Source organism: Siphateles boraxobius, unplaced genomic scaffold (genome assembly GCF_051911475.1).
Source record: "Siphateles boraxobius isolate OS27281-9 unplaced genomic scaffold, OSU_SipBor_1 120, whole genome shotgun sequence".
NCBI classification, from domain to species: Eukaryota; Metazoa; Chordata; class Actinopteri; order Cypriniformes; family Leuciscidae; genus Siphateles; species Siphateles boraxobius.
In genome coordinates, this window is record NW_027508723.1 from 3,392,148 (window position 1) to 3,413,779 (window position 21,632).

Sequence of the window (21,632 nt, forward strand, 5' to 3'; positions counted from 1 at the left end):
TGCAACATGACAGACAACAATAAATATGACAGGGACAGAATACACAGATCGCTTGCTGAAGGCGCAGAAGCTGTCGCGGTCTGTTTTCAGGTGTGGTTTATAGCTTCCTGGTCTATGACTTCACCCGCCTATGACGTCTAGCTCTTCCATTGGACTGATTATACACGTGCTTCACGACGCAATCACGCAGAGCGTTCCCACCGCGTCTCAACGCAGCTCGAGTTCCCTTGAAAGGGAACATTTTGTTATGTGAATTACTATATACTGTGCATTGATCCAAAGTATTTGTTTGTGTTTGCAGAGCAATGAAGTTGGAAACAGTCAACGGATGGAGAAGGAGGGATTTGAAAGAAGCCTGTCTCTTCTCGAGGAAAGGGGTGTTGTGGTCCAGTCTTTGGTGACTGACACTCACACAGGGGTGCAAAAGTTTATGAGGGAGCAAAAAAAGGACATTAGACACTTCTTCGACCCTTGGCATATGGGAAAAGGTTAGTATTTTCAATTGAACGAAAACAGAACCAGTATTTCTAACAGAAAAAATTGTCAGTTTAAGTGGTAAACGACAATTGTATGTGAAGATTGCACAAAGTGAACTTTTTAAGATGGCCCAAAAAGATTAAATTAAATAATTTAATAAATTAATTTGTCACACAAACTGATTTTTATCATATAGCCTATACTGAATGTTAGTCCACCACCTTGGTCTATACAGTAACATTGAATTAGCGGGAAACATTGATTACAGTAATTGTTTTTATTATTCTTTATGTGTTCAGGGCTTGGTAAAAAAATGGATGCCCTTAGTAAGGGTAAGGGGCTGCAGGACGTGGGGCTGTGGAGAAAGAGTGTGGTGAATCACCTTTATTGGTCTGCGACCACATCAACATCTGGGGAGGAGGTAGTGGCCAAGTGGAGCTCTGTAGCAAACCACTTTCAAAACATCCACAGCCACGAAAACACCCGGTTTCCTTCTTGTCTCCACGAGCCTCTGGTTGGTGATCAGACAAGACACTGGCTCAAACCAAGTAAGTACAGATAAGCTGTAATGCTAATGTATTTTATTTTGTAGTTACGTCACTCTCTAGATTTATATTGAACTATCTCCAACATCTCCATTGCAACAAGTGTAGGATTACAAATTTATTTAAATGTTTAATTTAGATTTCCAATACAATAGTATTTTATATTGAGAAAGTTCAGAAATGATGAGACCAGGAAATCTCTGCAAACGGTAGGGGTTCCCAGCGGGATATTCCTGACTGTCCCATCTCAGTACGAGAAGGCTAGGCTTTTCCTGTTCTCGTTGTTTACCGGGTGAAGAGTCATGCTGAGCAAGTTTGAACACCTGTTATTTTATTACTGAGACCATTTGTCTCATCTCAGTACGAGAAGTCTATGCCTTTCCTGTTCTCATGTCTCAGCTCATTTACATGCTTTGTTCATCACAATGTAATCCCTCCCCCTTGAAATGTATATATGAACTCAATGTATACTGCCTTAGTTAGACTAGACTTGACTTGACTTGGCTACGAAGCAGACTACAGCAAATAAAGAATCCTGCTTAAATAAGTCTCCTGGTTTTCGCTTCTGAGTTTTTCTACACTGAAGAAGGAAGAAGTTTACAACACAAGTCAAACTTGATCCAAATTATAAAACAGTATTGAGAAATGTATTGTGTTAACGTGATAGAATTAAAAGCATTCTGGCCACACTGTTATCAACTGTTGTATTTACAACTTATAAATCTTTTTTTTAGGCACAGCAGCATGTGAAAAATTCACCGCAATTTTGTTGTCACCACGTCTTCTTAAAGACATGCACAAAATTAGTCCAGAATACCACACCTCTGGAATCGAGTGTTTCCACAGCCTCATTCTGAAGTTCTCAGCCAAAAATGTGGTGTTCTCCTTCAAAGGAATGTTGTGCAGGTAAACAAGATAATGGATTACACATTCAGTGCTGCTTACTAAAAACACAACAATGTTGTAACCTGTAAAAACACATTTGTAATTGCTTATAGTTATCTTAAGTCATGTTAGATATTGTTTCATTATAATATTGATTCATTTATTTTTTTCCTTTCAGACTACAGCTTGCTGCGATGCATTACAATGAAAATGCAGGCAGATAACAGGCATCCACTGCAGCTGGTGATCTGCGATACTCAATCGTTTCCCCAAAATTTAAGCATGGTGAATTCACAGTGAGAGCTCTGAAGAGCAATCCTACCACAGGTAATTTATTCATCTTATACTTGAGTTATCTCAGAAAAAAAATATAATATATGTTATAATAATTCTCTTTCTGAAGGCTACATTGACAAATTAATGGAGCTGCTGTTCCACCATGTGGTGGAAACCCCTCAGCCGTACCTGGACTTCTCTGGACAAATGGCTGTACCAGAAAAACTGTGTGCTCAGTTTATTCGGCCCGACAAGGAGGAGGCAGTGAGCAGACACAGGTCACGGTTCTTTAAAAACACATGAGGTGTTTTTTGCGTTTTTTGCCACACTTTTTCCTTCCCACAGACTTCCCACTGAGGTGCCTTGATACAGCACTCTGGGAACAGCCTATTTGTTCAGAAATTTCTTTCTGTGTCTTACCCTCTTGCTTGAGGGTGCCAATGATGGCCTTCTGGACAGCAGTCAGGTCCGCAGTCTTACCCATGATTGCGGTTTTGAGTAATGAAACAGGCTGGGAGTTTTTAAAAGCCTCAGGAATCTTTTGCAGGTGTTTAGAGTTAATTAGTTGATTCAGATGATTTGGTTAATAGCTCGTTTAGAGACCCTTTTCATGATATGCTAATTTTTTGAGACAGGAATTTTGGGTTTTCATGAGCTGTATCCCAAAATCATCAGTATTAAAACAATAAAAGACCTGAAATATTTCAGTTGGTGTGCAATGAATCTAAAATATATGAAAGTTTAATTTTTATCATAACATTATGGAAAATAATTAACTTTATCACAATATGCTAATTTTTTGAGAAGGACCTGTATATATATATATATATACATTTATTTTTTTATATAAAATTTAACCTTTTTTCCTGGAACTAACCTGTTTGTAACTGTCTCTTCCATCTCACCATATAACTGGACGTAAGTGCCATATACAGCTTGTAACACATAGGGATTTAGTGCTACTGGCTCAAAGCTTGGATGTGCTTTTACACAGTCCACTCCACCAAGCTGGTCACACCTGTGTACTACCTACAACATGAGAATGTGTATTACTACTTTGTTAGGATGATTTATTTAATATTTGGTATGTGGAGGTTGTGTGTTTTTTCAGGGTTCGTACAAGGTGCTTAAAATGCTTGAAGAACCATTTTGCATGGCAATGAGTATGATATTGTTCATAAATATCCAAGTATATGATACAGCTTTCATTCTTCAGGTCAACCACATTCATGAGGTGGAAATCTGTTTGAATGTGATATCTTTGTCATAGTAACCTTTCAATTGTTAAAATTTCCACAGTCATTGCATCTGCTACACTTTATTTTGTACCTTTTATTTTTATTTTGTATAGCTTTATTTTATTTGTTTAATTTGTTAATTTATGTTTACCTATTTATCTGTATGAACCCTGGTTTTGTGTATAGTACTTATTAAATTAACTGGATTTAACACTCTGGTCTTGTCATATTTCATAGCTATACCTTGGGTATCTCCCTACAACACACATTCTCTACCAGGGACAGTGAGCTGCAATGCCCACAGGTGCACCTGTTGAGACAGAATCATTTGTAATTGTAGAGGGAGACTTGAAATATATATATTTTCGCTTAATTATTAACACTACATCATACCAAAATTAACCTAAATGCATGGGTTTTCATTTTTTGATAGTTCCGTTAGCATTTGCTATGAGCATTAGCCTAATATAGCAATAATGCTAATGTTTTACCATTCAGACACTAGCCCCATTCACCCTTGCGCGGCTGTTTCGCTAGCATCGTCGGATGCCGATCGCGATGCGGGAGTTAAGACCGCAGTTTGAGCCAACGGCTCGAATTGATATGGCTCTGGCCCAGTGTCCACAGACAATTCACCCTCCTCCACTTCAGGTGAAGGAGTGGGAGAAAAGTCCTCGACTTCAAATGACCGCTTTGTGGCAAAGCTACTTGCGTCACTCCAGTCACTCTCCATTTTAGAGTCTGACAGCAGCTGTCAATTAATCCGTCTCTTCGTGTCTCAGGTGCACGCCCCCCCGCTCAGCCCCTCCCTCGGTTCATCCCCTCTATCTCCGCTGGGCTCTGCCCACTTTTCCAGCATTTTCCAAATATTGCCAGTGGGTGGAATCAGGCTCTGACCAGGGGTTTAGTTACCCTTTAAACACTGTCTGTCACGTAACGTGCTATAGTTCTAGACCTTCAATCAATTAATCATATTTATATCAGGTTTAAAGTAGTACAATTAGTTCCAAAGTTGTATTTGTAGAAGGAGCACAGTAAAAACAACACTTATACCATGCTTTTACCACAGTAACGTTAGTTTTACTGTGATAGGTGTGGTAAAAGGACTGTAACGACAAAACTTACCATGCTTTTACCACAGTAATGTTAGTTTTACTGTGATATGTGTGGTAAAAGGACTGTAACCAGAAAGCTTACCATGCTTTTACCACACTATTGGTAGTTTTAATGTGATACTTATTATTGTAAATGCACAGTAACTACAACACTTACCATGCTTTTACCACAGTAACCCTAGTTTTACTGTGATATATGTGGTAATTGGACAGTAACCACATAACTTACAATGCTTTAAACCTCAGTAACCTTAGTTTTACTGTGATGGATGTAGTAAAGGACAGTAAATACAAACTTACCATGCTTTTGCCTCAGTATTGGTAGTTTTAAAGTGATATTTGTTGTAAATGCCTATTAATCACCACACTTACCATGCTTTTACTGCTTAATAATGTAACATCCAATATTTGTAAGTTAAATCAGTACTTTTTCCTTTAAATAATCCTATATATTATACATAATGATATTTTATTTTCTCTTTTTTCAGCAGAAAAGACCAAAAGGGCCTTTCGGACTCAGTCGACCCATTATTGTTGGAGGAGAAGTTAACCGAGGAGACGGAAAGCTGCAAAGGCAAATATTCGCAACGGCATGTATGTATTGGTTTTAACCCTAAATCAAACATTTTATCAAGCATTTGTTGTTTCTTAAACCTTTTCTTACAAAACCCATAGCCCAATCAGTACAAACATAGTCTCAAAGTCTTAATAATTCACAAGATTTAACAAGTTGTCAAATTCGTACGATACTCATACATATTTGTATACTCGTACATAATTCTGCAGCTTTTACTCCTACTGCTGTCATTGGCTACTGCCTCAATTCCTGTACATATTTATCGTGATATTTGTAAATCAGTTGCGCCCCTTCTTGGAAAGTAGTCGGATGTCCCACACACTGTCAGAAAGTTTATATGAATTGCATTGTATTCATTAAAATTATTACAAATTGGACCCTGTCTGTTCATGTTCCAATGATACATGATACATAATGTCTCTCCACACCTCATAACTTACCTCTGTTTGCAAGAGTGGAAAAGCTGATCTGACTTGTCACATGACATCAGATACTCGATTATTTTGTCATAATCAGATCAGTTACACTGCTGATAACTGTCCCGTTTGCATGTAAAGCATGCTATTTTTAAATGAGTTCATATGATTATTGCTTGCTATTAAAGACATACTTTTATTCAGAGAAATGCCCACATATCAGTGAACTTATTACATAAAAATGCTTTTAACATTTAATTATGCAACACTCTTTACAGAAACATATCCCACAGTTATGGATAAACTCACAACATCATCAAGTTCTGTGCTGGGCACATTGGGCAACAAGAGTCCTCCAACGTATTCGATCCTTGGCCAAGTTCTCCACATCTTCCCATGGGACACTGACATTCTTCAGGTGTTCGTGAAACATCTGTCTCCGTGTCTTCCTTGGTCTTCCCTGTCTCCTGCATCCTCCTGGTGGTGTCCACTTCATCACTGTCTTTGGGTGGTGTTGTTTGGGCATGCGTAGGATGTGTCCAGTGAGGTGCACCCTTTGCTCTGTCACAGTTTTTGAAAGTCTTCATGTGATGTCCCACTCCTCCTCAGGATCTCTTTGATATATGCAGAACCAATATTGAAAATAGTGATTTATCTTTTTCCATATTGTTAAAGCAATTTGTTTTCTCTTTTCAGCTTCATAAACTGTACTTGATGCCTGCCTAATGCCTTTATTAAAGAAGCGTCAGTGCTCATCAGGAGTTTTGCTAAAGGACATATTCATTGCCATCCATTAGTTCTAGTCATGCAGTAACTTCATGATGCAATAGATAAATGTATATTTCTGCAAGTGTATATAGCAGGTGTTTGTCCAAACAATTGAAGATAATGGGAGTGTTCAGGAAAACCTTTAGAAAACAATCAATATTTTTGGAATTCTTTTTGGTGCTGAAAGAATATTACAGAAATGACATACTGGAAATTATTCTGAGTTTGTTACCTTTACATTTAGATTGGACCTAATGTCTTACATTTAGCTTCATTAAACCTTTTATTACACTGGTCACTATAGTAAATATCCACCATAACTACATCTATGGTGTCATTATATCACTACCTGGCCAATGTAAATGTAATATACCCATGAATGTATTTTATAGAAGCATTATCTTGCTGGCATTTATAATCATTAACTATTTTAAGTTGCCTTTCATTTAGTTACAATAAAAGTGACCAATAATCACAAGGATATAGAATTAAAGTTGGTAATTAAAAATGTTGTGCTTACATTTTTGTCTATTTGTTCTTTAAAGGGAAGAAACAAATATATTTTCACATAACAAAGTTAAAATCTCATCTCTTGGTTTGTAAAAATAACTTCACCATAGTTTTTTTAACGTTACTGTATGTGTCACTATAATAGATTGCTCCTGTATCTGGATTTTTTATATATATATAATTAACTGATTTTATACTGTTGTGCAGTAGTTTTGGCTCTACATTTGTTTTTAAACAGTTTGACATTAAATATTGGAATATGCTATCAAAATTGTGTGCATTCATTGTGCTTTTGTTACATTTATTTGAATATAATTGATATAACTCTGATATACTATACATACACTGTAAATTTTAGAAGCACTTTAGTACATGTAATTATCTTTAATTAAAATACTGCAAAACTATCCTAGCTGTAGGCCATTGCTTAGAAAAAAAGTTTCTCTTTCAAATTTTTTCATGCATCAGTCTTCAAATAAGCAAATTTGTGTCATTGATCATGTGAACTAGTTTTTGGATGGTAACCACACAAAGGAGTTTTATCATTAAATTAGAATGAATGCCTATTTAACAGCCCAAATATTAAATATTTAAGTTATCTATCCCTGCAGCCGGGACCAGAAGAGACTGTCATAATTTACCATAAATGGGCAAGTAAGTGTGACGCATCTGTCCAGCTCGGTTGTTATTGGCAGTGACTTTATCGCAGAACTCGCTGTGATCGGACTATCGTTTAACCAATATAAAACGGCGCTTCATGTTACAAAGTATGTTTTGGTGTTGTTATTACGTTGTTATACATTAAGTTAACTATAAAGTGTCTCTATGTTGTTAGAAATTACTCCTTTACCGAGATCCCAACCCTAACCCTAAGCATGTCTGCACATTTCAATGAACTACAGCACGGCACGGCACGGCTCGGTTCGCTTTAGCTCGGTTTGCTTTTCCACTGCAGTTAGTACCGCTTCAAAGTGGGTGGAATTATGACTGATCGTTATAGTTTATCCGCTCCTCGGCAACCAACAAGAGGAATGTCTGCACTTCTCGTCCACTGACCACGATTTAGCCATTTCTTTTTTGGATGTTTTTTTTCTTCAAGCAAGTCAAGCAAGTAGTTTTAAAACAGGTGCTACAGCGGTGGCTGTTACTGGCTATTTAAATCTAGCGGGTTTGATGTCTCGCAAATACAATGACGCTGGCAAATACAATCTATTTCTGTCCTGAAATCTATACAATCTATAACTGACCACCACAGAATATGAAGAATGTCAAAAACTTCAGCTGTCCACAGCAGTCCTAAACCTGCCAAGGTACCAACACAAACACAATCAGCAAAATATCGTCAAATTATTGTTATCGATAAAATCAAAGAAAATATCGATATCATTTTTCTTCAATATCGCACACCCCTACCTGTATGATATTACGCTGTACCCACATGCAGCGATGGAGCGAGATCATTCGGTGTGCGACTCTCATAGTGCATTATGGGTATTCTAGCCATTGAGCGTATATCGGTTGTACACTCATTATTGCGGTGCATTGTGGGATTGAATGAGTGCACTAGATAACGTCCACTATGGTTTCGCATACATCTACAAATGGCTGTCCCCTCAAATTGTGCCTTATTTAAGGGTGTTGGAAACTTTTTCTTCAGAGACCAGGAGACGTTGGGATATTTTTCAAGCAGAAGTTACTCTTTATTGAGAACTCGCTGTGCGTGGCTGTAGTCATCCAAGTCTAAACTCAATAGCTCAGCACAGTAGAGTTTATACCTTTCAAGGGGGAGGGATTACATAGAGGTGGAGACAATCTGAACAAAGCATGTAAATGAAATACAGGAGTCAGCCCGTTACCGGAAATCCCCAGCCCTGATCTCATCAGCATAACAGTGTCATTGGTGCATAGGGGCTAATCCAATCAGCCTAAACTTACAATAGAGAGAAACAGGACTGGCAAGGAATCTCTTCCTGATAACTCTAATATCATAATTTGAGCTATAGCACATGCTCTGTGTTGATTTTCTGTAATTACATGCTGACACAGAAACAAACATGCAATTAGGGTCTGTGACGTTCTTACAGGTTATAGTCTTTTCTGTTTGGAACTGTCATTTCTTTGTGAGGGGCGAGTCATTTGTTGAATTAAACACTTGATACTGTGGACGCATAGATAGTACGCCAGAGAAGGAATGGAATATGTTGAACGTTGCTTGCCAATAAATAAAACATTGTCAATTCATAATATTCTCTTTATTTCAACATCAATTCTTGTTAAGAATATAAATAACCCCCATAGGTCTATTTGAAGTCTTCTATTTATCATGTAGTATTATTTATTTTGGTGATCGCTATCGGGTCGATACTGCTTTCAGTGATCGGCCCAAAAAATCCAGAACGGAGCACGCTGAAAAGTTATGATAATATCTTAGTAGCAAACTTCTGCTGAACTTCATCCCTATTTTGGTCTTCGTCCCTGTTGGACTTCGTCCTGTAATCCGTTTGATCAGCACACATGCAACAAGTGTCATTATAGCAACGCAAAAGCAATGGAAAATTACTGCTTCAAAGCATTGTCCTGTGACACAAAAAACTTGTGAACACAAATATCTCTTGAAACCACACAATCATAAGATTAAACAACAACAGCAAGAGAGCAAGGGAAATAAGTAATATAATAAAAATGAATAAATGATTATATGATTAAATGGAATAATTAAAGGATTATAAATGAATAAAGTAAAAATAAAACACAACAAATGTATGGGCACTCTCTAGAAGCAACATACAAACAGGTTGCTATTAAACATCCTTAGATCCTTTACATATAAAGTTCAGTTTGACAGAGCAGTGGTTGTCATTAATATTCATATTGTTTGTTATATGTGCACAGTCCTCTCCTCCCCCTTGCGCATGTCCTTGCCACTCATCCGGCTGCCCAGGTCCCCAGTGTCTGAAACCAAAGCCAAAAAATGCATATAGAAAACTTTTCTGACATTCCATCCAAACTAAAGTTCATTTTATGGTCATTTAATCCCATGTCCATGACCTACAACAGCTGTTTAAATGGCTGAAAGGTTGTTTAATCAAGTTGCATGTACTTACACGACGCATGCGCGAGAACTGAGAAGATGATGCTCATTTGATGGGAAAGTGTGAAAGGTAAGCCATTAATTTTGCGGCGTTGGTAAGGCACTTTTAAGTTTTCTTGTTGGTTTCTCACGATTCGGACATCCAGGAAATGCACACCATTTTAAACACTACATCGAGACCCATCTGCGTCATCTTCTCCTCTATTTTTGTGTTTTTTGCGCACAAAAAGTATTCTCGTCGCTTGATAAACTTAAGGTTGAGCCACTGTAGTCACTTGGACTATTTTAAAGGGTTAGTTCGCCCATTTAAGACATGAAGTTGTATGCAATCCTTACCAGCACTATAGTGTATACACACTGACCCACTCTGTTGTCACCCCCCTGGTCGAGTAGCATCTGCCTGCAGACACGGAGGCTGCATTTTCAGGACCCCACTTCTAGGACCGCATTTCTAGGACCCTAGGTTTTTAGTGACAACGCCACCTATCGAATTAGAGGACCAGCGAAGATGAATGACATTCAGAGTGTGAGTATCAAATGCGAATCAATTTTTATTTGTTTAACTTTAAAAACAATTTTGATGCATTTCATTGGAAAGTTAACGTTGCCAACGTGCTGGTGATTTGCTAAACAGTCTTGCATGCATAGCCATCATATATTAGCCTCTAATGCTGGAAAATGAATTGTTAGCACCTTCATTTAACGGAACTGTTGCATGATAAGCCTGTGTTGACTTATTTACAGCACAATAAACTGTAGCATGTTTGTTCTGAAAGCTTGTTTATTACTCATTGTTTTTCCATTTTAATTCAGTTAAAATAATCTTAATGTTTTCACTGTCACCTGCTCACAGTCAGCCTGTTTAACGTTACCCACAATACATGTTATGTGTACGTCTCTTCATTTTGACATGGTTTTATAAAGTTGGTTGAGACATATGACATTTCAATAGTCAGACATATCCGAGAGGCCATTATAATAATTGAAATCCGACGTGTTAGATTGTGTCATTTACTACTGTACTCTATATGAAGTGCTATCAAGGACACAGCTCAGGGTAGGCAATAGTATGACAAAAGATAAATAAATAAATTGGTTAAGCACTAGGCTTAGGCCAAATTTATGTCTATTTATTTACATGAAATTAACTTAAAAATGTTTTTCAAGAAACGACATGAGTGTTTCTAGAACCTTTGTTCCGAGAACATCAAAATCATTTTTTTTTCAAATCTTTGAACAGTATGCAATAATTGTATTATGAAAATTAATTGGTATGGATATTGATATCATTATTTTTATCATTATCATTACTCTGTGGTAACTAAGATCTTTTAAATATGAAATTTAAAATTAGAGAGTAGAACATGGTCAACTAAATGTTCCTTATTTAAATCACTTCTCTTTCTCTCTCTTAGGAGTCAGTGATGATGTTGTCCATGTGTTTGTCCATCCATTGAAGTTCTGTCTATGTGGTTCAGGTCATGATCAAATTTGTTTTTTTGTGTGTTCAAGTTCAGTGGTTATATATTATTTTGTAAAATATTTTGTGTGTTCAATTTCAGTTTTTATATATTATTTTGTAAAATATTTTGTGTGTTCAATTTCAGTTATATATTATTTTGTAAAATATTTTGTGTGTTCAAGTTCAGGTGTTTTATATTATTTTGTAAAATACAAAATCTTAAATCTACCCCCAGAGTCATCCTTGTCTTCCCTCTGTACTTGAAAATGTGGTCCATAGTGACTGAAAAGACTATAAAATGATTCCTTGTTTATTTTACTTGAGTTATTATATGCTACTTAGACCCAATTTATCAACATTCCTAGGAACCTGGTTTAATTGCAATAAAGAAAGTAGTATTTGGGTATAATAAAACTTGAAAGAAAAAAAAACACTCTAATGTAGTTAAAACTGGGTGGAAATATTGCATTGGTGGCACTTTTTTCGGTCCTCCAAAACTAGGGTCCTGGAAATGCGTTCCTGGGACTGCGGTTCTCCGACTCGGTAGGTGGCGCTGTCACAAAAAACTAGGGTCTTAGAAATGCGGTCCTAGAAGTGGGGTCCTGAAAATGCAGCCTCCAGGACTGCAGACAGATAATATTGCCCTGGTCCGAGTTCTGACCGCTGGAAGTTTTTGAATGAAGTAATCCCGGCTACTTTCCGGGGCCACAAAACTGTGCGTTTTTACGTGAAAAAAAGATTTGCGTTTCAAAGCTTAATTAATTTAACACAAAAAAAACACGCCGGGCAAAATTCATACCTCAGTTTTAATGCGGCACTATTTTCCTTCCGTTTCTATCAATCCCCGCTGCTGTCAATGTCAACAGTGCGCACGTGACGATTAGCTGTTGATAGCGCGACTCGCCGACAACATGTCCGATACGAAACTTCAGATGATGAAACTAATTTTAGCACAGTGTCAGACGGATCAGATGAACACAGTAATTTTAACTCAACGACAAAGGGATATCTTTATGGACCGGAGTATACCGATGACGAACTTGAGCAGATGGACAAAGAACGGGAAGAGAGAGAGCGAGAGGACAGAGAAGTTGTCCAATCTGATGCTGGGCCCACCACAGCTGTAGCAAGAGGCAGGATGAATGACAAATGGTGGTGCACTTGTTCCAATTGTGAAGTTATGCCAACAGAGGTTGAAAGCTATTGCTGCCACGAATGGGAACTCATCATGCCACAGATGCAAAACCTTTCAATTGACGAGGACGCCAACGCACCGTCTGTCTGCATTACATCCAATGACGTGTTCCCTGCGATGCTAAATGCAGGTGTCCTGGAGACGTTCTTCTACATCCCTAAAATAAATTGGAAAAAGCGACCCAAACCAGCTGGACTTGACGGTCAGATGTCGGCAGAGTAAGTGTGATCGCTCATCTTGCTTTGTAGTTTTTTATTTATTAATTTAACGTTGTCTTGACTAGTGTTGGCTATATAATAGTCTATCTGACTGCATTATTATTATACTGAGTGGACAATAATACAATCATTAATAAATTAATAATTATATGGAGTTGACACCACGAAAATCCTTTATTCGAGATAATTTAGCTCCCGCTGAGTAGCCGATGGCAACCAGCCAAAGCTGTCTCATATTCATATTTGATACAGGAAAACGATGAAATTTGAACTTTGATCCGGGCACATCCTTGTTGTCACAGCCTGGGAATTTACAAGTTCGCACCATTGTTAATTTAATATTTTTTACCTTGTTGTCGATCGATTGTGTAAACACTATGGAAGAGCTGATCGTCACGTGCGCACTGTTGACATTGACAGCAGCGCGGATTGATAGAAAAGGAAGGAAAATAGTGCCGCATTAAAACTGAGGTATGAATTTTGCCCGGCGTGTTTTTTTTTGTGTTAAATTAATCAAGCTTTGAAACGCAAATCTTTTTTTCACGTAAAAACGCACAGTTTTGTGGCCCCGGAAAGTAGCCGGGATTACTTCATTCAAAAACTTCCAGCGGTCAGAACTCGGACCAGGGGGGTGACAACAGAGTGGGTAAGTGTGTATTCACTATAGTGCTGGTAAGGATTGCATACAACTTCATGTCTTAAATGGGCGAACTAACCCTTTAACAATGTCTTTAATAACTTTTCTGGGCCGGCAGATGCAAATATCTAGCAGCCTATGGAGGAGTGATCCAGTTCTCAGATTTCATAAAAAATATCTGATGAACTAACCCTTTAACAATCGAAATATTAAAGTACATTATCCCGAATTAATTGCTTCCTATTCTACTTTCGTTTACAATGGGCAATAATTGAGGGGAAAATTTTAAGATATCCAGTGTAAACTGTGGATACAGCTGTTTATAAGGGAATTATGGAAAACTGACTGCATAATTATGCATAAAATATGAATGCATAATTCAACTCACACTTTGTCCATGGTGCAATTAGTGTCATCCACCCATCTCCACTGGCCTGTGTCCTGATCCGTTAGACCGATCCAGTATTCAAATGGTTTGGCCAAATGGGTAACAAATTTCTAGGAGGAGAGATAAAAAAATATTGAAAGGCAGAATAAAAGGTATTAACCCTTTCATGCACAGACACTCAGTGATTTAGTATTTCCTGTATATGCATAATGTTTACTGTTTGTAACAACCCCATTTTATCTGTAGGCATAGTGGTTACAGTGAAAACAACCTGTGTTTTCCATATAAAATAAAAATTTTATAGCTTTATAGTAGCTATATGGATGCTCATAATTTATTAACTGACCGTAAGAATTTTGATCGATTAATACTATCTGTTAAAAAAGGTAAATAAATACTTAAATATCGTTAGATTTAAATTGTGAATGCTCATAATAATAAAAAAAACATTGTGCTTTTGTAAAATAAAGAAAACGGACAAAATGCCGGTTTCTGCCACCCTGTTTCCTTTCCGTGAACTTGTTTGTGGAGCGCGTCACAAAAATTAACCAAAAACTCGCACATTTGTTTTCTTTCGTTTTGTGAATGTTAATTATTTAAGTGACATATATTTTGCGTATTTATTCCTTTTATATATACTTTTATTTTGTTTTTCTCCATTCACCGAAGCGTTGCAGATGTGTGATGTGACGATGAGTCCTCATGTTTATGCTGTTATTTGCGCATATAAAACTAAACCCCTGGAAAACAAATGTTGTTATTTTTAATGAGTCACAGACACTAATCCATTCTGTTTTAGTTCAATTCTAATTAAACAATCTTGTGTGTTAATAGTTAATGATCGGTTAACGAGCTTCGGTTATCGGTTAGAGGAATAAACATGCCTAGTTGTAGCATTCTTTAAAAAAAAAAATTCCTTCAATAACACTGACGGTGAAAACATTACCTCCTGACCACTATTTAAACCACCATAAAAAAATGGAAGCATACACCTGAAAGGGTTGTGGAAAAGTGTGTGTGTGTGTGTGTGTGTGTGTGTGTGTGTGTGTTTGTGTGTGTTTGTGTGTGTGTGTGTGTGTGTGTGTGTGTGTGTGTGTGTGTGTGTGTGTGTGTGTGTGTGTGTGTGTGTGTGTTACTTACCCACTCCTTCTCAGAGCCGTCTTCTATTTTTAAGAGTAACGCGCCCTGCTCTTCGCAGTAATCTTTTGCTTGGGTCCAGTTCATTGAGTGACCAGAGAACAGGTAACAGCTGTTGCTGAATGGGATCCACTCAGTTCCACAGCCTGGTGTAAATGAGTCTATGTAAGAAGACAAGACTAAATTAACACTTTAGTTCCCAGACAACAAAAAATTCTGTCATCATTTACTCCACCTCTCTCTGTTACATTTGGTTAGTCAACTCCTCTTGTGATTCATGCAAGAAAGTAGACTAAGTCATTAATAGTTTGACGATACAAAAGTAAATTTAATTTGATTTATTTTTTTATTATTAATTAATCACCAAATTCAACACTGCAAGGTTGGTTTTCTCTGTGGGGAAATTAAGTTAATATTTTGCTCTACTATTTTTGTATTATTTTAATCAAGCATTTCCGAATCAAACACGTCTGAGTTTTTCCTCATCCAACCTCAGTAAAAATTACACTGCAAATCACTTACACTTTCTTTTTCATCTCATGCAGTTTTAAGTAGTTTAATCCTGCTCAGAATGTCTGTGTCTGAGATCATTGTATATTATTTTTTTCACAGTAATTTTAATTTATTTTGACCTTCATCATTGTACTGGCTGGTGCACCATTACGGATTTAGAGGTTTTTGCCAACAGAATAACAGTTCTCTTTCATCATCTCGTGTTCGAGATCCACCTATGGGAAAGATCCTCCTCGGGGTGTATCTGGCCTCGCCAACAGAGACCCTCCGTTTCTTTGACGGGGGAATTTGAAGAGCAAAACAGGCATTTCGCCCGCAAACATGGACTCAAAGCCCTCCGTGGCCGTGCATCAGGCCAGGGAAGACATAACTTAAATGCCTCATCCTCTTTCTTTTTGTCGTCGCAGCGCTGCTGCATAAGGGTGACGGCAGGACCGAAGAGTGCTTAAACTGGCCTCCACATTGTGCTCCAGAGACGCGCCGCTTCTCGCTATCGGGGAGACCTGATAGGTTGAGCCACAGCACACGCTCACCAACAACGGAGAGAGCCATTGAACGCCCACTGGCTTGGATGCCCTGGCGGGCATTGTGAAGAACGGGTTCTTTGATAGTGACGATCTCCTTCCAGAGTGGGGCAGACCCCTTCTCCAGCTGCTCATGTCCTCAAGAAGCCCGGCCTGGTAAGCCGAAAGCAGGGAGGAAACATTCAAAGCCCTGACGGGTAATGCCGAGTCCTTGTAGGAAGCCTGATGGATGGAAGCAGAGAAACTATCCATTTTGCTAGGTTGCACAGGCTTGTGAAGGGTTGAGGTGTCTGGCGATGGAAGGGGGGTCGCCCAAGCTGAAGGCCGTCATGTATTTCACCTCGAGACCCGTGAGACCATGTTTAAAGGACAAGTTCGGTATTTTACACTTAAAGCCCTGTTTTAAGATTGTTTCTGATGAAATCGAACGGTTAAGGTTAAAATTTGGACAAATGCTGCTGTCCCGAGAATTTTCGGTTTCTGTATTAGCACCCCCCCCCCCCCCACCTCCACAATGGTTTCATAGGTGCACTGGAACAATCATTCATAAAAGGCATTAAACTTTAGTTTACAAAGACGTGAAACTCACCGAGTGGTCTGGGGTGTTCACTGATATGCTCACACAAAAATCGCTGCAAAAGATGCTTTCCAACAAGTTTTATCGTAGTTTTTGTCCAACTACATTGACTTGTATTGGATGTTCTGTGAGGTACGGTATTACTCCGCTGCCGGACACGGAAATGGGGTTGTTTGTATTCTTTCTGTAGTCTTATGCAGTCGCGGTATCGTAGGCTACGCTATCCGAACAGTGGTTTGCTTGCAATTGGCAAAGGTGCATTATCGCCACCAACTGGGCTGGAGTGTCTATTATTCAAGCTCTCAACGGAAGAATGTCCGGTTGTGAGGCGTTTGGAAAAATAGGTCCACAGTTTTACAACTTTTGCAGCGATTTTTGTGTGAGCATATCAGTGAACACCCCAGACCACTCGGTGAGTATCACGTCTTTGTAAACTAAGGTTTAATGCGTTTTATGAATGATTGTTCCAGTGCCCCTATGAAACCATTGTGGAGGTGGGGGGGGTGCTACCACAGAAACCGAAAATTCTCGGGACAGCAGCATTTGTCCAAATTTCAATCTTAACCGTTCTATTTCATCAGAAACAATCTTAAAACAGGGCTTTAAGTGTAAAATACCGAACTTGTCCTTTAAGGTCGAGCGTGTCTCCCCAGCTTTGTTTTATGTGCTTGGCACAAGCTGGGAGGACATGGAGAAGCTGCCTTCTCGGGCCGGGAGGCAGTCCTAGTAGTTTCCCATCATAGATGTCACTCTCCTGGTTGGTGGCACTTTGCAATGCCGGCCATTCAATATTGAGGCGAGCGACCCGCTCGCTCACAACATTCAATGAGGACGGATTGGGGGAAAGCAGCAGGTGTGCGAGCCTGAGGTGCAACAGAAGGCAGAATAGCCTCCTCATCCTCCGAGCCTTCGAGGAGGCCTCGTCCCCGGAGCCGGGCGGCTTGTTTGTCAATGAGGGTTCAACCGCTAAGAAGTCCTCAAGGAAAGCGGACTCGGAGCGGTCAGCCCAACTCAAAGGCGCTGCCCGGGAGTCCCCCGGGTGCACGATCCCGTCGCCATTTCCCCCGTCAGAGTCCGACTGCTCGAAACCTTATGCCTGTGGCGCCGGAGCTTCTTGGGAAGTGCCAGGCAGTGGCTACAATTTTCGTGGAATTCCAGTGCCTCCTCCGTGTGTTCGAGGCCCATGCAGACCACGCAGAAAGGGTGAGAATCCCTGGCAGCGATGAGCACGCGATAGGCTGTCGCTGGAGGAAGCCGCCGATTTTGAGAGCGCCATTGAAATGGGCAGTAAAATCCCAACAGTTTACAGCCGAGACAGAGGGAATGAGCGAGAAAAAAGGCGGACAGCTTAATTGGAAGTGCAGTATGGGCGGCTTGCAGGATTACACAGCTGAAATGGAGAGCGAGACAATCACATCTGATCTGAGTGATATGTCCTCCTGCAGACAAATGTGAATGTCCGAACAAATCCACGAGCTGTGAGACGAAGTCTAGAGTTCGCGAGAAGCGAATGTCAACTGGAGAACAGCAGCGCCTGCAGGAGTTATATGCTCCGGGGCCTTACCTGGCATTGGCCGCACGCTTCTGTCTGTCTAGCCAGACTTGGTCCAAGAGGTCAGTTGCGGATGCCCTTCCCATAGATGGATCTCTCCACTCGATGTTTCAGAGAACCGGGGTTACGACAGTAACCTATTGTTATTTAAAACAGGAACCACATAAACACAATATGGCACCTTGAATTTAGAGTTTACTCACTGGTTAATGATAGTTTATAAGACAATGCTTGAACAAATGATCTCAGATCCTCCACTGTATTCTTGATGTTCGTCAGTGAGCTTGACATGTCCACTTTAGTCAGAAACAAAAGCCAAACAGAACAATATATCAGCCTGATTACCTCTAATATAAGAAAATCACAATTCTGAAGAACATATTTCATGAATATAGTCAGAATTTCTAAAATGAAATATCTATTAACATTTACAGTATATTTAAATTAATACTTGTTTTTCTTTTTATTCATATAATTTTAGATTGCCATCTTGCACATTTTACTTTGTGTATGTTGAAAAACCAGAGAGGATATGAAACTTTCCCGTGTTTGTTTAAACCTAAGAGCTGATACTGCAAAGCCCAAATTGTCCATCAAATCCTTCTGGTGGTCTGTAGGAGAAAGAAAGAAAAATATACAGCTTGTCTTAAATATGAGGATTATTAAAAGCTGAATGTACGTCCAGCACTCACCCAACTTTTGTTGGTTTTCCTCTTGATTGGTTGCGAGTGAACTCAGTGACGAGCCGAGATCAGTAATCAAGGTCTCAATATTAGACAACTTCTTTTCATGCATTTCTTATGGAGAGTAAGAGGGACAAATAATAAATAATTAATCAATGTTTTATGCACATATCAAATCTTAGACAATTTACAGTGTCAAAGAGATGTTTAATAATCATGCTCTGCCGAGAAACTTAAATCATGCAAAAATTCATTGCATTAAAGATTTGACCCCAAACAGACATTAGTAATGTAACATTTTTCATGGAGGACTTTTGAAGGACATTTATATTTAAACTTTGTTCAAAAAAGATTACAAAAGATCATGAATTATCATTATACTTAATTTTCTTTAAATCCTTAAATGGCCTAACAAAACAAAATAAATATTCAGTTATGGCAAAGTCAAGACACTAACCGTTGGTCACTGGGTTACTTGGTTCAGACATGTTCAAAGATGAACTCAGACTGGACACCAAATTCTGCAGCTCAGAAACCTTCTTATCTAGGTCACTACCTGTAAAAACAATTATTAATTAACATTCCATTACCAAAACCGATCTGTGATGATGATGATGATGATGATGATGATGATGATGATGATGATGAAGTTCTCACCTGTGATCTGGAAATCAGATTTGACTGAGGTTAGATCAGAAGTGTGGCTGCTCATCCAACTCTCCAGCATTGAGAACTTTCTTTCTTGATGTGAAACTTCAAACCAAAATAAACAGACAAACAAACTTCTTCAGCTTCTCTGCAAATATTTTTAATATTCATATGTTCATTCAAATAGTTTATTAAAGCTCAGTTCAGTTCATATCACAATAAGTTTTTTCACATTATTTGTCACACTATCCATAACACTGCAAAATTAAAGCAGTAGCAATACACTAAAGACAGTATTTCGTTTAATCCACTCACAGATGACAGAAGTCATGATGATGAAAATAATCATGCAAACTGTTCCTAGAAGCACAAGGATGCCAGTGTGTCTGCTACATGAGCGACCTGCAGAAAACAGACAAAATCCTTGATTACTTTATATTGGTAATATCACAATATAATTTAATTTTGCAATACCACACATTTTGAGATATCATTCATATCTGTAGCAAAATGGTGCCGGAACAAGTGACATACCCAAGTTTACTTACGAGCAGTACAACATATTTCTAACCATAGATATCTAACCAAGAGATGATATCCAGTATGTAGAAACTTCCCCTGAGGAAGAAACATTCACAGCATTCCCGATTCCAATTACATTTCAAATATAAAAGAAATGAAATATAATGAAATATGAAATAAATAATAATGAAAAATGAAATGAATAAAAAATCTGTCAAGACATTGAAACGTAAATGTAATTAAATGTAATTGCTAAACATTTTCCATTTCACTCATGCTGTAAAAGACAAAATGAGTTTAATGCTTTAAGATTTCTCCAACTGAATGTGATATTGTAAATCTTCCAAACCTCTCCAAAATGATTTCTTTGGTTCACATTCCATCTCCATTTTAACGTATTCTTGAGAACAATCCATTTTCTATAAAAAAGGACCGTAAAATGTGAGCAAATTTAACAGTCACTTGGTTCTTATAGTTGAAATTTAAAACACCACCTACTATTAATTATGTAATCATGTTCCTTAAAACAAAATTTCACTTCCAGATTCTGAGGAAGTGATATTTAGGGAATTCAATCTGGGGACGATTCTTTTTATTCTGTTACCCAGACACACACACAGTAAAACATTTAATGCTAAAGATTTATTTATTTTTTATTTTTTTTGCATGTACATTTTCTTCATGACAGGTTTATTGACGCTTATGTGACGTCTACTTTACATCAAGCAATTAGTTGATTTCCCACCATGCTATTTTTTGGTAGTTTTACAAGACATCCCCCTCCACTCACCCAAAAGTGTCCCGTTCCGTAGATCTAGGTTATTTTGTTTCATTTAAAGATCCACCGTCCTTTGCTTTGTCTTGCTATTTGGTTCTTTTACTTGTGTGACTCTGTAAACGTCTTAATTCTTTCTGAAGGCTCTGGGGAATTTTCCTTTTTACCATTTAAAATAGCACTTCTAATGAAACCATTTAGCTGAATGAGCAAAACACTGCATTTGTGCTGAGCTTGGACTTTCAAACATGTAAAAATATACTGAATTAGGGAAGCGAGACCAATTCATACGTTAAACTTGATCTGTAACTGTTTCTAAGGATAATTTAATCTCGAGCTGCTGGGCAAATAAAGACAGAATGTACAAATGAACAGAAGCAATAAGATGCTATCAGGAGCATAAAGTTTGAGTCTGCCCTGAATAATCCTGTATTTTACTTTTAATACAGGTGCATGAAAATACTTATCAGTACACTTAAAAAGAGGTCTGATGATGAGTGGCTATCAACATAATGCATCTAATATTGTGAGCTGTATTTCTTTCAAAGTTTCTACGCCACATTTGTGGGTATTTTACCTCATTCCTAGAGTTAGGGCTGTGAAATAAACATTCAAATACACTGAAAAGTACCGCTAAAGACTTATCCATGCTCTCAGGAGATAGTGACACTAAATCATCTAATGACCTTCATTGTACATCCAGTCGTTCAACTTCCATGTCATGACCATGTAAAACTGTGGAAAATACTTTCATAATGCATGCAATACAAATGTGTGGACCGGAAAGGAACTGTTTACATGGAGCAAACTCAGAAAAAGAGTCTCAGCTCTTCCCATTTTTTTCTGCAGTTTTTTTCTTGAATTATTTGTGCCTTAAAAAAAAAAAAGTAAAATTTTGTACTT

The 21,632-nt window shown here is 38.2% G+C and overlaps 2 protein-coding genes across 2 annotated transcripts; one reads left to right on the forward strand and one right to left on the reverse strand.

The window, feature by feature from the left end:
• The first annotated feature begins 332 nt into the window (after positions 1 to 332).
• LOC143731220 (uncharacterized) lies at positions 333 to 2,621 on the forward strand. Its single transcript, XM_077221912.1, has 5 exons — positions 333 to 488; positions 777 to 1,025; positions 1,757 to 1,928; positions 2,086 to 2,234; positions 2,311 to 2,621. The coding sequence occupies exons 1-4, from the start codon at positions 431 to 433 to the stop codon at positions 2,129 to 2,131; spliced, it is 525 nt and encodes a 174-aa protein (XP_077078027.1). The 5' UTR covers positions 333 to 430; the 3' UTR covers positions 2,132 to 2,234; positions 2,311 to 2,621.
• A 5,864-nt stretch (positions 2,622 to 8,485) lies between these two features.
• On the reverse strand, positions 8,486 to 20,443 carry LOC143732108 (asialoglycoprotein receptor 2-like). Its single transcript, XM_077222806.1, has 10 exons — positions 20,304 to 20,443; positions 19,748 to 19,834; positions 19,442 to 19,537; positions 19,242 to 19,340; positions 18,794 to 18,898; positions 18,605 to 18,712; positions 18,305 to 18,397; positions 14,939 to 15,096; positions 13,799 to 13,908; positions 8,486 to 9,759 (listed from the first exon to the last, which is right to left on the reverse strand). Exons 1-10 carry the CDS (start codon positions 20,368 to 20,370, stop codon positions 9,609 to 9,611), a joined length of 1,074 nt encoding a protein of 357 aa, XP_077078921.1. The 5' UTR covers positions 20,371 to 20,443; the 3' UTR covers positions 8,486 to 9,608.
• Positions 20,444 to 21,632: the final 1,189 nt, after the last annotated feature.